The following is an 18,360-nucleotide window of genomic DNA, read 5'->3' as shown; positions in this document are numbered from 1 at the left end:
CCCCACCCCGAATTAAATAATTTTCAAAGAAAAATCCATAACTCTTTCAAATATTGTTTGAATTGGGATTTTTTTCTTTGAATGTATTCATTTTAGCGTACTTAGAAAGAACCCTATGTCAAAATATTTTGTCGGGCAGAAAATCAACCTCCACCCCGAATTAAATAATTTTCAAAGAAAAATCTAAAATTTTTTGAAATACTGTTTGAATTTGTAATTTTCTCTATGAATCTATTCATTTCAGCGTACTTAAGAAGACCCCAATGTCAAAATATTTTGTCGGGCAGAAAATCAACCCCCACCCCGAATAAAATAATTTTCAAAGAAAAATCCATAACTCTTTCAAATATTGTTTGAATTTGTAATTTTCTCTATGAATGTATTCATTTCAGCGTACTTAAGAAGAACCCTAGGTCAAAATATTTTGTCGGGCAGAAAATCAACCCCCACCCCGAATAAAATAATTTTCAAAGAAAAATCCATAACTCTTTCAAATATTGTTTTATTTGGGATTTTTTTCTTGAAATTTATTCATTTTAGCGCACTCGAAAAGACTACTATGTCAAAATCTTTTGTCGGGCAGAAAATCAACCCCCACCCCGATTAAAATGATTTTCTGAAAAAAATACATAACAATACATTCAAGTTTTGGACGATACAAGAAAGTCACATAGGAATCAAAAGACTTCGATCACGATAAATCAAACCAATTTGATCTATATTTGATGACAGAAGAAGAAAAACAATGTTTAATATGTAGAACATTTTTCAAAATACGAGAATTAAAAATCCACATGCGAAAAGTGCATTCTAAATCAGTCGATACTACAAGTTCCTATGAAAATTCCAATCCCGGTAATGATTTCGAAGAAGAATTTGACCCTGGAAACAAAGAAGTTCCATTTCATATCCATTTATCTAATTTGAGAAGAAATATACATATTATTAAACGTATTCCGAAGGCTGCAAGGTTACTCTCTGCAATTACCCTCACAAAATTAATTAACGAATGTGTATCCAGGAATTCCTTCACTGCTTGGAAAAATTTGCTCATGTTTGCTTATAAAAATTTTAGTATTCAGAGAACTAAAGATAATCGAAAAATTTCAATCACAACAATAGTGAAGAAAAATTTGAATAGTTTCAATAATAACATTACGAGATCGACTAATTGTTATGCCATACAAATTATAATGACATCCTCAAAAAACGAGTACTCTCGAAAGTCTCTGACGGTGATAAAACAGCAGCTGTTAGATTTCCCTGTTCTACTGATAGTCCTGCTGAATTTGATGCTGCAACATTGGAAGAATTACGAAGTAAACATCCTGCTTCTGAAAGTTTATACAATTCTGGACAATATACAAGTTCTCATAGTCCTCTGGAAGTTACAAGCGTAGATGTTCTCAGAGCAGTGAGATCTTTTCGCACCGGTTCTTGTGGAGGTCTTGATTCATTGCGACCGTCCCATATTCAAGATATGCTAAGCTATAGTTCCGGTAGTTGTGGCGAACATCTTTTGAATTCTTCAACGAACCTTTGCAATATGTTTCTTTCTGGAAAGGTCAATCAAGACATACGTCCTATTTTATATGGTGCTTCTTTATGTGCGTTAAAGAAAAAGATTGGCGGTCTACGTCCTATAGATGTTGGAAATTTTTATCGACGTTTAGTAGCGAAACTTGCTTGTTTCAATTTACGAGAAAGTCTTCTTGGAAATCTATTTCGTCCCCAACAATTTGGATTCGGAACAAATGGTGGTTGCGAGGCAGTAGCCCATGCTGCCCGATGTTATATTAATCAAAACCCTAACCCAGTTGAAAAAGTTTTTTCTGAAACTTGATTTTAAGAATGCATTCAATACTACTGTCAGACCAGACATATATCCTTTTATTGAACAATGTTACAGTGAACCCTCATTCTTAATATTTAGTAACGAAATTATAATGTCCGAACAAGGAGTACAGCAGGGAGATCCACTTGGACCACTATTGCTCTGTCTTTCTATTCACCATATTATAAATAAAATATCCACTGAATTCAACGGCTGGTATCTGGATGATGGTTCAATTGGTGACAAAGCAAATGTGGTATTAGAAAATGTTCGTTACACAATAAGTCATTCGAAAGACCTGGGACTTGAACCAAATTTCGAGAAATGTCAATTTATTTTTCTGGATAAACAGGTCCCTAACATCATCGATCAATTCAACCTAATAGCTCCTGGTATACGAATGATTGAAAAACCAAATTGGTTTCTTCTTGGTGCCCCATTATCTGATTATGCCTTGAAATTTTGTTTGGAAGAAAAATTACAATCACTTCGTGTCATGTCAAGACGTTTATCTATTTTACCAACACATGTCGCATTCCATTTATTGAAGAATTCATTAGCCACTTTGGGAATCTAGAACTGGCCAAACAATGAAAATTGAAGACATGAAAAACCAGAGGGCATGGGATAAACCATTAATAGATCAAGCAACTAGTATTTTATTGAAGACAGCTTTTGACACTTCAAAAAATAAGGCTCGTCTTCTCGAAGTAACTGTGAAAGAATCTGGTGCTTGGTTAAATGCTGATCCTGTAGCATCACTTGGGACTCTATTGGATGACGACTCTTTCAGACTTGCCATCGGATTTCAACTTGATACACCACTGTGTGTTCAACACTTTTGTAAATGTGGTGCATTTGTGGATGAATCAGGTACTCATGGGTTGAGCTGCCGTTTTAGTGCTGGTCGTTTATCTCGCCATTATGTAATTAATGATCTAATCAAGAGGGCTTTAACTTCAGGAAAAATTCCTGCGATTTTAGAACCCATAGGCACAAGTCGAGACGACGGAAAACGGCCGGATGGTATGACAATTGTTCCATGAAAAAATGGTAAATCTGTTGTTTGGGACTTTACTTGTGTAGATACGTTAGCAACTTGCCATCTTCCTGCTACTTCTGCGAAAGCCGGTGCTGCTGCTTCATTAGGAGAAAGTTCCAAACTACGGAAATATCAGAATTTGGGAAATAATTATATCTTTCGCGCAAAAGCTTTCATCAATGAAATTGAAAAAAAGGTAACCGATGAAACCCACGAATCGAGAGCCACATCTTTTCTCATTCAGAAAATTAGTATAGCATTCCAAAGAGGAAATGCAGCTTCGTTTTTCGGTACTCTCCCTGATTCCAAAAAACTTGATGAAATTGACTTGTTTCCTGAAAACCAGTTTCGTAAAGAAAAGAGAGGAAATAAGAAACCATTTTATGAAATTAAAATAAAAGCAAATTAAAAAAATACTTTCAGCAAAATTCTCAAACGGGTTTCAAAGATATTTCGGATTGTTCCGTGATAAATTATTCAGTCAAAACCTTTGGGTTAAATGGTTTAAAAAATATTGGTAACACCTGTTTCATGAACAGCGTAATTCAATGTTCATCAAATACGAGATGGTTATTGGACGCTGAAATGAATACATTTCAAGGAAAAAATTCCCTTCCGAAAAATAATCGAAAGAGGTATGGATTTTTCTTTGAAAATTATTTAATTCGAGGTGGGGCTTAATTTTCTGCCCGACAAAATATTTTAACATAGGGTTCTTTTTAAGTACGCTAAAATGAATACATTCAAGAAAAAATCCCAATTCAAACAATATTTGAAAGAGTTATGGGTTTTTCTTTGAAAATTATTTTATTCGGGGTGGGGGTTGATTTTCTGCCCGACAAAATATTTTAACATAGGGTTCTTTTTAAGTACGCTAAAATGAATACATTCAAAGAAAAAAATCCCAATTCAAACAATATTTGAAGGAGTTATGGATTTTTCTTTGAAAATTATTTTATTCGGGGTGGGGGTTGATTTTCTGCCCGACAAAATATTTTAACATAGGGTTCTTTTTAAGTACGCTAAAATGAATACATTCAAAGAAAAAAATCCCAATTCAAACAATATTTGAAAGAGTTATGGATTTTTCTTTGAAAATTATATTATTCGGGGTGGGGGTTGATTTTCTGCCCGACAAAATATTTTGACATAGGGGTCTTTTTAGGTACGCTAAAATGAATACATTCAAAGAAAAAAATCCCAATTCAAACATTATTTGAAGGAGTTATGGATTTTTCTTTGAAAATTATTTTATTCGGGGTGGGGGTTGATTTTCTGCCCGACAAAATATTTTGACATAGGGGTCTTTTTAAGTACGCTAAAATGAATACATTTAAAGAAAAAAATTCCAATTCAAAGAATATTTTAAAGAGTTATGGATTTTTCTTTGAAAATCATTCAATTCGGGGTGGGGGTTGATTTTCTGCCCGACAAAATATTTTGACCTAGGGGTCTCTTTAAGTACGCTAAAATGAATACATTCAAAGAAAAAAATTCCAATTCAAACAATATTTTAAAGAGTTATGGATTTTTCTTTGAAAATTATTCAATTCGGGGTGGGGGTTGATTTTCTGCCCGACAAAATATTTTGGCATATGGGTCTTCTCAAGTACGCTGAAATCAATACATTCACAGAAAAAAACGCAATCCAAATAATATTTGAAAGAGTTATAGATATTTCTTTGAAAATTATATAATTCGGGCTGGGGATTGATTTTCTGCCCGACAAAATATTTTTTCATAAGGGTCTTATTCTGTATGCTGAATTGAATGCATTTCAAAAAAATTTCCATCCACAAAATATTTTAATAAGTTATGGATTTGATGAATCATGGATTTTCTTTAAACTCATATGTATATATTCCAACAATTTCTAATGACTTGATATTCTCGACAATTTTTGATATGGAGGATTTATTGTTATACTTGTTTTCAATCGCATACATTTCAGGTTGTTCAGTAAATTCATGGCTGGCCATTGATTTGTTCCGTATTTTGGGAGCCGCTGATTAGCGGATCTCCCGCTTCGCATCGACAAATTCATGGCTAGAACTCGTGGCTGCTTTCACACTGATTTTACTGCCCACATCAAAATTTGACAGCTACCAGTAAAGATTTGCGTTCTGTTTTATTGCTCCAAATCCTACTTGATAAAATTGTGCATTTTAATTTCTGCATGACACAACCTAATCTTGACAGATTGCTGTAACTCAGAATCGATGATAGATATCGATATGCGGTTTTCATTATTGAGTTTGTCAAATTTGACCTTCAGACACAGTCATCAATTTCCATCTATCTAGTTTGAAAACAGGAGTTTCCTTCTGAAAGTGTTCAATTTGACCCACTCTGTACAACCACATTCAAGTAGAATTACACTATTCATTAATGCGTCTCTACAGAGATGTACATATATTTAATGCACAAGAAATTATACTTCAGGGAATCCCTTAATGGACGTTGTTGGTTTATATTTTCATTTCAATGGGTTTTTGAGGCCCTTGTAAACATATTCCGTCTACTTTGTAATTTTCATGAGGAGAGAAACGGTTCATTCGTTGTTTTAGGAATGCTCCGTCCACAGAATTGAGGTGAATTTACTGTACGTGCCAGATGATTGCTCAAGGTTGAAGTTTTCGACTTTTTTCGTATTCTCATTTGTAAAATATCAATGAAAATATCATCTAAATTAGTCAAAAGTGAATATAAAAAGAGCACCACAGGGATCGGTAAAATATCTATTTTTAATTTTCCTACGAAAATACTGAATGTTTCCATTTTCTTCTCGAAAAAAGAGGCAAATTGAAGCTATTGACATTGTCAATCACCTTCAAACAAACCTATTTTTTTTTTCTTCTGAAGAAGTCGTTCGAAAATTTCAAGTGAAATTACTGCCACACTATAGCAATAGAAAGTAACAGTTGGAGCCGGTGTTGGCAACTCGAACGAAGGAATAGATAAAACATTTCTGTGGTGGAATACAGGTTTTATAGAGGGTTTATTTGAGAGAGAAAATACATAAAACCGACAATTTCCAGAAGTTCTCAGAAACAGCTGCGATATCAAGTATTTTTTTTGAAATTTTATTCTTGTACAACTGTCATTGAAAATGACTTTTTTAATAGTTGTCAAGAGTATTAAAGAATGATGTTTACAAAGTAGCGGGTTGAAAATATGTATTTTCAACACCAGTGTTTGAACTATTCAACAAGATTTTTTTCGAGGAAAAAGCAATAATCAAAACATAATTATTCAATTTTCAAGGAAGTTTATTATGAAAAATATATATTGATTCAATTAAATTTTGTTACAAATGTTTAATATATAATAAATATCAGCAAGAACTTCATTTGTGACTTCAAATAAAACGCGTGAGCTGTAAACAATACTGTTTGTTGGTAACGAGGTGAATTCCCGTCAGCTGATACGGCCTCTTACTTGCAACACTAATATTATAAATAACAATTTTTGACAACTTTTGAAGCGTGAACAGAATTTTTCACACTTTTCTTTCAATATGTTTGATATTCATACGGAAAATGCGTGCCTTCTTTTAAAATTTCTAGTTGAATAATAATGATTATAACAAATTCAGAAAGCAGCTATACTAGCTGCTTTCTGAATTTTTCCTATTGTATTCAGATAATTACATTTTTGCAACATCATTCAAGTCGGGTGATCTAGGTGGCCAATAATGTTCTCAGTTACGTCCAATAACTTTGCCTCTGAACATTTGTTGGAGGGACTGTTTTACAGCAACCGTGTGATGTATTGGTGCGCTATCAAGCTGATACCATATGTCGTATTTAATATTTAAAGGCATATTATCTAAAACTTCACTGACCTCATTATTTAAAAGGTTGAGATAACTGACGGATGATAAATTTTCCCTAAAGACAAATGGCCCAATTATTTGGTCATTAAGTATCCCACATCATACATTAGTTTTAAAGGGATACTGATCACCACATTCAACTGTGAAATTTGGATTTTCTTGGGCCCACCATCAGCAATTTTGAGAACTTACCGTTACATTTGAAGAGAACGTTGCCTCATCTGTCCATAAAATTTTATACAGAAACTTTACATTTTCTTCTCTCTCTTCTTGAAACCAGAATGAAAACCCAAAACGGACATCAAAATCTCGTTCTTTCAATGTGTTAATTCGCTTTCTCTCTTGTAATCGGTATTTTTTATAATATCAGTTATGCTCGTTTGCCCGTGTTCAATAACTTTTAAACAAATGTTAAGTTGGGCCTCCTCATCATATTTACTTGGAGTGTGCTTTTTCTTAAATTGATTTGCTACGGATCCTGTTTCTCTGAATTTCGACATGGATGTCGTTCATTGAGAATGTTAGCTACTTGCCGGTATAGTGTTTTCTCACTACATAATAAAACTATTTCTATTCTTTCCTGAAGAGACAACATTATTGCAACAATAACTGTCAAACATTTGGCAAGTAAATCAACAACTTGACACTACCATAGCATGCATTTTATTTGTCAAGACCTACTTAAAAATATTATTCAACCTGATTAAGCATCCTTACCGCCCTACTAAGTGTTTATAAATAATCTGTAAATACTGAATATTGAAATTTTAATGTTATTTCAACTCTAGTAATTTTATTAATACTTATTGCAGTTTTTGAGTTGTGTCTGCTTTTTCAAAATTGAAGGTACTGACGTTTGTTTAAGAAAATAGCCAAGTGATTGAAACTTTGCACCATTCATGTTAAAATTTTTATAGCACATTTTCAATTTCTCTCCTAAAATTTCCGTATAAATAAAAATTCATCAGAAAAGTTAAACTCCATGATGAGTTTGTTATGTATACATGAATTGATGACAATTAACCGAACTTGTTATTAAAATAAAGGGGATATCTGTCAAAAATAAGCAAAACGTTAACTTTATCCTAGTTGCATATAATTTAACATATGGATATAAAATTGCCGTAGACACAACTTTTTCAAGTAACTTTTTGTTAAATTCGAAATGCACTATTTCAATAAAAAAAAATTGAATTTGACAAACACTGAACGTCAGTGGATCGCAGTTTGCCGCATCATTTCAAGTTGAATTTAAAGCACAAACAAGTGCCGAAGTTAAACTTCATTGAAACTTTTCGAAAAAAAAGTTTACGATATGGTGCGCACTTTAATGGCGACACTGTATACACAATGAAAATTCATTTCCGTATGTATAATCTCTCCTTTTTGAATGTTAACTCATCTGGAAAACGTGTCTCTTATATAAAATAATGAAAATCATGAAGCGGAATGTTTCCTTCATGTGAAAAATTATAACTTCTACTGAATGAATGATATGTATTCAAAATATCACTTTCTCATTACTGTTTTTTGTTATATTTGGACTACTGTATGTAGCCCAACTGAAAAGCACGTCAACTACGTCTAGTGACATTTTTGCAGAAATTCCCAATAGAGCCAGTAATGATCCTTCCGCTATTTATTCAAATGCAAATTATGTGTTGCCGATTATATTCTGTTCTGTACTATCGAAGTTATGAAAAATTTTTCAGTGGGAATCTGTGGAATTAGGAAGTTGAATCAATCGTTTATTGTAAGAAATGATGCTGAATGTAACCAGTAAAAGGTATTCAAAAACGTTTTGTCATATTTCACCGGTACTTTAATGTTTTATTGAGGAATACATTATGCAAACCACTGGAAACCACTTTCCTAAATGGAGTTCAAGTTTCATTCAATCATTCAATCAAGTTATTTCAATCATTTCTGATGAATCATTTGATTTCAGCGAATGGGAACGGTTCACGGGGAGGAGTTACCCTACATTTTTGGCGCTCCCCTCGTAGATGGATTCAACCACTTTCCCAAAAACTATACTAGATCTGAGCTGGCTTTGGCTGAATCCTTCATAATATATATTGCCAACTTCGCCAGAACTGGGTGAGTATCTCTTTGTGCTTTATTGTAAGATCTTTTCCTTCAATTTTATTAGTTCAACCAAGAAAATAAACGACAATATTCGACTCATATATTTGAACTACAGATGACCAATAACATTAGGACTTGTTCAGGTTAGGAGATTTAAATTAGTGAAGTCTGATATTTTGTCGTTCCAGTAACACTTTGTGAGATTTCCAGTAAATAGTTTACAAAACCGCAACACATATTTGTCTCTAACTCATGGGCTGAAAACGATTTTTTTTCAAAATTGGCTTTATTCATCAACGTCATCCATATCAGGAACCACATAATCATTCTCTAACAATTCAGTACCACTTTTGTTGAACGATTCATTTTTGCCTCAAATTCGGCCACAGTTTCAGTAGAAACCCCTCTATTCGAGCGAAATTCCTTACGGATGAGATTTTTTCTTAGGTCTGCGAACAGCCAGTAGTTATGGAAGCCAAATCTGGCGAATTTGCTGGATGATTGACTTGTGACACGTTGCCTTGTCTGGACGAAAAACATTTTTTTTCTTTGCCATATGCGGTCATTTCTCTGCAATTTCGGCCTTCAAACGCTTCAATAACGCTATATAATATTAACTGTTGATTAGTTGTTGATTTGTAACATTGAGTTTCTCGATAGACCATTTCAAAATGATGATATTATTTATCAATCATAATAATAATGATAATAATAATAATGATATTATTTATCAACCCAAAACTTCAGGTTTCCAACTTCAAAACTGAAGAAAACTTTGAACCCCTTTTTTCCTCTTTTAGGGGAGAAAATTTCTGATTCTTTTTCTTGATGCTTATATACGCTATACAAAAAACCTACCTGCATATTTCAAGATTCTAGTTTTGACAGCTTCGGCTGTACGTTAATATAAGAGTGTTATTCAATCAATAGGTACTCACAGTACCCATTTATACAATATTGAATAGCATCAGCAAAAAAAACTGAAAGGATTACAATGAAATACATTCGTTATCCTATTAATCCAACTTCTATTAACATCATAAATGCGTAAAGTTTGTGAAAATGAATGAATGTAATGTATATATTTACGTTTTTAATTTTGCATGCCTAAACAGTTCAACGGATTCAAATGTAAGTTGGTATCGTATAAGTGGGTACATATTGATTGACTGGCTCTCTTTTATTATCGTACAGCTGAAACAACTGAACCTAGCATCTTGAAATACGCAGGTAGGTTCTTTGTATAGCATAAATGAGCAGCAAGAAACATAATCAGGAATTTTGACCCATTACAAGGAGGAAAATGGCGGTTCAAAAATTGTACTGAATTTCATCATTTTTTCAAATTGGAAACTTGAAGTTTTGTATTAATGAAAAAATATTGTTAGTATGCGTTCAAAATGGTCTGTCACGAGACTTATGTGACAAACCAAATTTCATGCGGGCGAAGCCGGGGGCAACAGCTAGTGATTTATAATTTTTTTTTCAAAAAATACAGTAACTGAAGAAAAATGCCAACTGCACTGATTGATAAAAATCTTCGAGAATCGAATTGTTATCTGTAAAGAAATTTTGCAAAACTAAAACAACCATCAACGACGTCTGTTTGGTGTTGGGAAAAAATTCTAGTAATATTCATTACTACACCAAAGTTTCCAAACAGTGAATCACAAATAACAATTGTTGATACAATAAAGTATAAAATACTTACATGGAGAAGAAATTATTTCATTCAATAATGAAGAACAGAAGATTGTCACATGTTACCAATGATCAAATGGTTACAATGACATGTTAATAAAAATGAAAAATATTTTCCAAAGGTATCGAAAACAACGGAAGTTTGTCACATCATATCTAGCAAAGATTGAGCTATGGGAGGTTTGGAGCCTTCATACTCACTCATTAACATCAAAATAATTAAACGGTACATGGAAACAACTCATAATAGAATATATCTAAAATGAATTGAATGGGAAGAATCTACTGTCAAGGATATATGAAGAGATGAAAATCGAGATGACATGGAACGATGACAAGAGATTTGCAAACACAGAACACAACAGGAGAAGGACCACCGCATACATATTGACTCGTGTTCTGAGTAAACGGATACCATACCATCTGGCGTGGAACTATATACCACCCAGTTGGTTGGCAGCAAGGGTGGTATATATACCAGAAGTGGGCCGGAGAGACCCACACCCCAAATCGGTACGACCAATCAGCCTTACATCCTTCCTGCTGAAAGGACTTGAGATGATACTGGATGGGCATATCAGGAGGGTAGCAATATATGCATCTCCACTGAATAACCACCAGTACATATGCTTATCAAATCAGCATATCGACAGATTCGGCATTAAACCACCTCGTTGAGAAAATCTTCCAATCCCTTGACAACAAGGAGATTGCGGTCGCTGTATTTCTTGATATTGAAGGAGCATTTGACAATGCACTACCTAATTCTATAGGATTGTCTCTGGCTAGGAAGGGTATAGAATCGACCATAACTGCCTGGATCTATGCCATGCTATTAAATAGAACTGCAACTACGACTCTTCAAGGCTAAGCTATCAGGTTCAGGGTCACCAGGGGCTGCCCTCAAGGTGGGGTACTATCTCCCCTTCTGTGGTCGCTTCTGGTGGATAGTCTGCTTGATGCCCTCGACAGAAGAAAAGTTGATCTGCAAGCTTATGCAGATGACCTTGTCATCCTGGCAAGGTCCAAGTCGAGAATGGTAGCTTGTAATATCCTCCAAAGCGCGTTGGACGTTGTTCACAGTTGGTGCCTGAGGAAGCAGATGTCTGTCAACCCCAGCAAAACTGTGTTGATCCCCTTCAACAAGAGAAGGAAATTGGACGATCTAACGCCACTTTCTCTCAATGGTGTGGTCATTCCATTTGGAACGGAGGTGAAATATCTTGGCATTGTCCTTGATGAAAGGAAAAAGGAAATATTAAGAGCAGATAGCTGTTGGTTCACAGATGGATCAAAAATACCTTCCGGTTCCGGTGCAGGTGTTTTCAGTCACAGACCCAGGACAGAGTTATCTACCTGCCTAGGAACTTATGCGACTGTATTTCAACCGTAAATTCACGCGATTGAATTGTGTGCGGAGAGATTGGATAAATTCAACCTCACTCACAAGTCAATAGAAATATTCTTGGACAGTCAAGCGGCGTTGGAAGCTATTGACTCCCACCGAGCAACGTCTAAATTGGTAGCAAACTGCCAAAAAAGACCCTCCTCGATAAGAAGACTAAACAGATTATCTCTGGTCTGGATTCCTGGCCATACTGGCCTGGAAGGCAATTAAGCTGTTGACTCTCTTGCAAAGGAGGGTGCTGCAAGCGGTTTCATCAGATCAGAACCTGTCAGTGGCAGCGCTTTGGACTTTGCCAAACAAACACTTAACACCTGGAAGGCAAGAGGAGTTATAGACTTCTGGCCGAATCTTCCAGGATTGGCTCACTTCAAGGCGTTCATTCACCCTTCGAAACTTGATTCCAAACAGTTGTTGGACCATAGTAGGGATGAACTACCATGTCTAACAGGCCTTTTTAGAGGTCACTGTCATTTGAATCATCACATGCAGAGACTTGAACTATCGGAATACAGTGTCTGTCGCCTCTGTCTGGAAAATGATGAAACTGCAGAGCATATACTCTGTGCCTGCCCCGCTGGGGACCGAATCAGGTTCTTTGAGTATGGCAGATACGTACTCTCACCATCTAACCTGAAAGACCACTCATAATACAAACTAATCGGCTTCGTTAAGAAGCTGGGTTTATTTAGCCGAGTGTGAATAGGTGTGAGCCACAATAAACCCTTATGGGTTGCGGTGGAGGGTCGAATGCACCCACTCACTTCAGACCTACCTACCTACCTATCATACCAACTCGTTATTTATTACTGATCGTTACATTATTACCAAAATCACACAAATCCTTTGTAAGTTGTAGCCTTTATGTTATTCTGATGTATAAGCTGGATATATGTAAAGTTTCATCCCAATCCGATCAGTCTTTTAGACGTGAAAGATTCACAAACTCATATACATACATACATTTTTCCATCTTCATAAACTTCCACATTTATAATATTAGTATAGATAGATGGTATATCCTTCCTCAAGATAGTCGATAAAAAATATTAAACCACGCACATCCCAAAATACAAATGCCATAACTTTTCCAGCCGATTGTTGTACTTTTGGAAGCTTTGTACAAGGTTAACCAGTTGCTCCCCTCTCACATGACGATCGTTTTCAATCCGGAGTGAAGCGATGGATTTATGTTTCATCCATTGTCACATATCGACGCAAAAATTTCGTTTTTTCCATGTCGTTTTGTGTAGGTATTGTTTTGGAAATTTGTCTTTGCAATGTTTTTTATTTTTCAAATAAGTATCTAATATGTCTGATGGTTTTCAAAATAGTATTATCATCATCACGAAAAAACTATATTTCGAGCCATGAAGAAGAATTCAAATAAATTCGAAACATCGGTAAAAATACAATTTCCTTTTTAAGAATGCAATAATTTCAGTTTGTTATGGTATAAGATGGCGAAACACTACTCTGAATCATCAAGACTTTCTTGTATTTGTGAACAGGAAACTCGCGCAACACCCACTTTGAAGAGAGCTGCCTTATAGTCAAATGCTCATGAAAATTGAGTTAACAACGTTTTATTGATGTCTTTACATCATCAACCAACTCGTGCAACTTCACTTCTCGATGATTGAAAACGATTTTGTGGATTGAGACGTCCAATACCTTCTGCATCATCGGTGTCCCTACGACAACTTTTGAAGTCAGCGAACCAACGTTTAATTGCTTCTTACTGCTTCTTCCTAACATGTTTTTTCCCATCAGGAAGCAGTGTAAAATCAAAACACGAAATTGTTTTTGATACATTGTTTCAAAAATAATAGGAGTAGTGTCACTATTAGCACAATATCTCACAAAGTTATGAGTAGAATATGATGAAATTTCAACAGCTTTTTTTTGAAGTTCAGTAGTAACTGTAAAAGCGGTGAATGCAATGAAACTATTGCCATCTATGTGTTAGGCCCGAAAATTTTCAGCCCAGGTAGTACAATAGCCAAACATTTTCATACGCTTTCAAGTCTTTCCCGCAATAAAGTGTTATTTGAATGAGCTACGTAGTTTCATCAAATACCGGTCGACTTTATAAAAAATGATATTTTGTTCACAATATCTCAAAAACGTCAAAAAATATAACTGAATCTTTAAATAAGTTACCAAATATGATCGAATTCTAAATCTAGTTTCATCCTATGCTTCAGATCGAGTCGATTTCTCCATTCAAATCTATTCACTTATGAATTTAATTTACGTTTCTAAGCAAATTGCAATCCAGGCGTTGAATGAGGATGATTCGATATCGCGTTGAAGCAGAATATTAGTGGATGCTGAAGAAAGAGCAACTTCGTCGAATTTGACGCAGTTGACAATCGGCGCCGGCATTTTGAGATATCGAGGTTTACAGTTTGTGTATTCATATCGTGATTTCTGATCCTGAATAAATAATGGAAATTCTGATTCACACAGCTGGACGATTCCCAATGTGACTGATATTTATCATTATGTGGATCGGAAATCTAACATCATTCCAAATTGGGATATCGTAACATTTGTTCTGAATTCTATCATGATATACGGTTGCTGTACCTTTTTGGAATTCTGGCAAAACCTTCCAGGAAGTTCGAAACCAAAGTTGGACTATATTAGGGATGAACCACGATGTCTAGCAGGCCTCCTTACACGTCACTGCCTTCTGAATCATCATATGCAGAGACTCGGACTGTCGAAAGACAGTGTGTGTCGCCTCTGGAAAATGATGAAACAGCAGAGTATACACTTGCTTGTCCCGCTGCGGACCGATTCAGGTTTTCAAAGTTTGTTGGAACCACACTTGCACCATCTAACTTCAAAGATCACCCATCATATAAATTCATTGGCTTTATCCAAAAGCTGTGTTTTTTGGTCTAGTTTGAATAGGTCTTTGCCACAATACATCCTTGCGGGTTACGGTGGAGATTGAATAGGTCCACTCACTTCTGACGTAACCTAACCTAATCATTTTGAAAATGTTAAATCAACTGAACATGATTTTTCAACGCATATAACAACACTGTATTGAAAAAAGTAGAACACGTGCTTCACTGTACGAGAACAATATCATTTTTTGTATTATTTTAATAACAATAATAATAATCAAATCATCTAAAAGAACAATTCGTTCAGGCCAGTCTCAACACCCTACACAGTAGGTTAATGGACTGACACCTATCAGAAAACAACTACTCCCCTGGCTAATACCACGAAGGGCGTTGGATTATATCCGACAGGTGTCAGTGCAGGATTCTTCACTGAAGTTATTCCTGCATATGCTGTTGGCGATACAACTGCCGCAATAGATTTTCAATTATTGGAACACACTTGCAGACCGGTTTCGGGCTGTTTGGCCACTCGTCAGTGCAAGGTAGTGTATATCATCAACATAAAGTCGATGATTTCCGATAATTGAAAATCGAATTCCGTCGAACTCGGACTGTCGAAAGACAGTGTGTGTCGCCTCTGGAAAATGATGAAACAGCAGAGTATACACTTGCTTGTCCCGCTGCGGACCGATTCAGGTTTTCAAAGTTTGTTGGAACCACACTTGCACCATCTAACTTCAAAGATCACCCATCATATAAATTCATTGGCTTTATCCAGAAGCTGTGTTTTTTGGTCTAGTTTGAATAGGTCTTTGCCACAATACATCCTTGCGGGTTACGGTGGAGATTGAATAGGTCCACTCACTTCTGACGTAACCTAACCTAATCATTTTGAAAATGTTAAATCAACTGAACATGATTTTTCAACGCTTATAACAACACTGTATTGAAAAAAGTAGAACACGTGCTTCACTGTACGAGAACAATATCATTTTTTGTATTATTTTAATAACAATAATAATAATCAAATCATCTAAAAGAACAATTCATTCAGGCCAGTCTCAACACCCTACACAGTAGGTTAATGGACTGACACCTATCAGAAAACAACTACTCCCCTAGCTAATACCACGAAGGGCGTTGGATTATATCCGACAGGTGTCAGTGCAGGATTCTTCACTGAAGTTATTCCTGCATATGCTGTTGGCGATACAACTGCCGCAATAGATTTTCAATTATTGGAACACACTTGCAGACCGGTTTCGGGCTGTTTGGCCACTCGTCAGTGCAAGGTAGTGTATATCATCAACATAAAGTCGATGATTTCCGATAATTGAAAATCGAATTCCGTCAGAGTATCATTCCTCGAACTAAGCTGAAGACTACAACAAACAACAGGTTTGTCGTCGCTCCATCTGCCTGTGAACAAGGTAACCAACTGCATATCCAAATTTGCCCAATTCCTCGTAAAAGGAAAGAAATCTTTCACGTATAGTCAGTGGGCATACTTGAAGACTGGCTATAAATCAAATCATCTAAAAGAACAATTCGTTCAGGCCAGTCTCAACACCCTACACAGTAGGTTAATGGACTGACACCTATCAGAAAACAACTACTCCCCTGGCTAATACCACGAAGGGCGTTGGATTATATCCGACAGGTGTCAGTGCAGGATTCTTCACTGAAGTTATTCCTGCATATGCTGTTGGCGATACAACTGCCGCAATAGATTTTCAATTATTGGAACACACTTGCAGACCGGTTCCCCAGAGACCGGCACTTGCAGACCGGCTGTTTGGCCACTCGTCAGTGCAAGGTAGTGTATATCATCAACATAAAGTCGATGATTTCCGATAATTGAAAATCGAATTCGGTCAGAGTATCATTCCTCGAACTAAGCTGAAGACTACAACAAACAACAGGTTTGTCGTCGCTCCATCTGCCTGTGAATCATCGACTTTATGTTGATGATATACACTACCTTGCACTGACGAGTGGCCAAACAACCCGAAACCGGTCTGCAAGTGTGTTCCAATAATTGAAAATCTATTGCGGCAGTTGTATCGCCAACAGCATATGCAGGAATAACTTCAGTGAAGAATCCTGCACTGACACCTGTCGGATATAATCCAACGCCCTTCGTGGTATTAGCCAGGGGAGTAGTTGTTTTCTGATAGGTGTCAGTCCATTAACCTACTGTGTAGGGTGTTGAGACTGGCCTGAACTAATTGTTCTTTTAGATGATTTGATTTATAGCCAGTCTTCAAGTATGCCCACTGACTATACGTGAAATAATAATAATAATCGTCTTTATTGTTACCCAGCTGTAGTTACATACAAATATTTAAATAAATTAGAGAGCTAGTTGCTGATATAACAAAAGGCGAAGTTCAACTTAGTTAGCACAAGTGCTACTGAGTTGTTCTTCCACTCAACCTCAAGAAACTTTCGTTTCAGAAACTATTTGTTGCGGTTTCGTATGGAATATAGGACTTTCATCGAGTAAATGCTAATTCCATTACATATATCATTCTCATTGTAGAAACTCAAGTACATTATTTGATCTATTGTGGTTAATAATTTCAAGGGTTCGATATTGACTATACGGACCCCATTTTCCAAAAGCTCTGATAACCAACGAAAAAACTTTTCTACAATGATTTTTGAGAAAGTATTGAAAGCAACGTTGAGTCATTATGAAGAGGGATTAATAATAATGAATATGCTTTATTGTCCAAAAAGAAACTCTTATTGACAAAGTTTTGGTGAACATTGCATTTTTTGGGAATTAAAAAACATAGTCAAGTACATGAAATTAGAGTATAAGCTAGTACTATGATAAAAATATCTAGAGTCCTACTATACGGATGAAGAATAAAAAATGAAAATTTTGAATGTCACATTTTCTGAAAAACATAGGTTATGTGTAATATAAACAAAAATAACATACCTACACGAATATATAATCATATATTTGGATGACACAACTAACTTTTTCTTTATTTTACTATAAATAAAAATAATCATATATATATACCTATATACATACACACACACATATACACATACAAACTCAATTTTGTTAATGCCAAAATAATGTATTAAAACACAAACATATTATAAAATATGATTAAAAGGTATCGTCATGAAATTTTTGCAAACTATAACAGGGTCTCTTGATAAGAAAATAAGCACTGCCAAGAATGATGGGTAACTAAAGAAAATTTAAGATCAATGCAGACAGAAATTTGACTACACTTATTCAAGTGTGGATGTAAAGAACCGAGTTGTCTCAATTAAGATAAGACAGCAACAGAAAATCAAGATAACTGCTGAAATGATTTTTATGGAATAAGTTATTTAGTGCGATATTTTCGTTGATTGTTGAATATTTCAAAGAAATCATTGATTTGAACTAAGCCTTAAAGATACTCAGACACGTAAAACTATTATTATTTTCTGAAAATACACTATAAAAACAATTTGTTTTCTATTTTCCATGATAGTTTTATATATGTTGACTAGTTTCGTTCATTACACCAGTTTAAAAATAGTGTAATGACCGATATGTCAGCAAATATTAAACTATCG

General features: G+C 35.3%; 1 protein-coding gene across 1 annotated transcript in view; it reads left to right on the top strand.

Moving 5' to 3' along the window:
• The window catches only part of LOC111509803 (neuroligin-4, Y-linked), a 783,062-nt gene that overhangs the window by 676,440 nt on the left and 88,262 nt on the right, over positions 1-18,360 (top strand). The window contains exon 7 of the mRNA XM_074184600.1: positions 8,660-8,811. Within this exon, the coding sequence (XP_074040701.1) occupies positions 8,660-8,811 (152 nt within the window). The remainder of the gene's footprint in view (positions 1-8,659; positions 8,812-18,360) is intronic.

This window comes from Leptinotarsa decemlineata, unplaced genomic scaffold (genome assembly GCF_025532065.1).
Source record: "Leptinotarsa decemlineata unplaced genomic scaffold, Ldec_3_MD MMD2_tig00026354_RagTag_RagTag, whole genome shotgun sequence".
Taxonomy (NCBI): Eukaryota; Metazoa; Arthropoda; class Insecta; order Coleoptera; family Chrysomelidae; genus Leptinotarsa; species Leptinotarsa decemlineata.
This window is presented reverse-complemented; position numbering and strand designations above follow the sequence as displayed.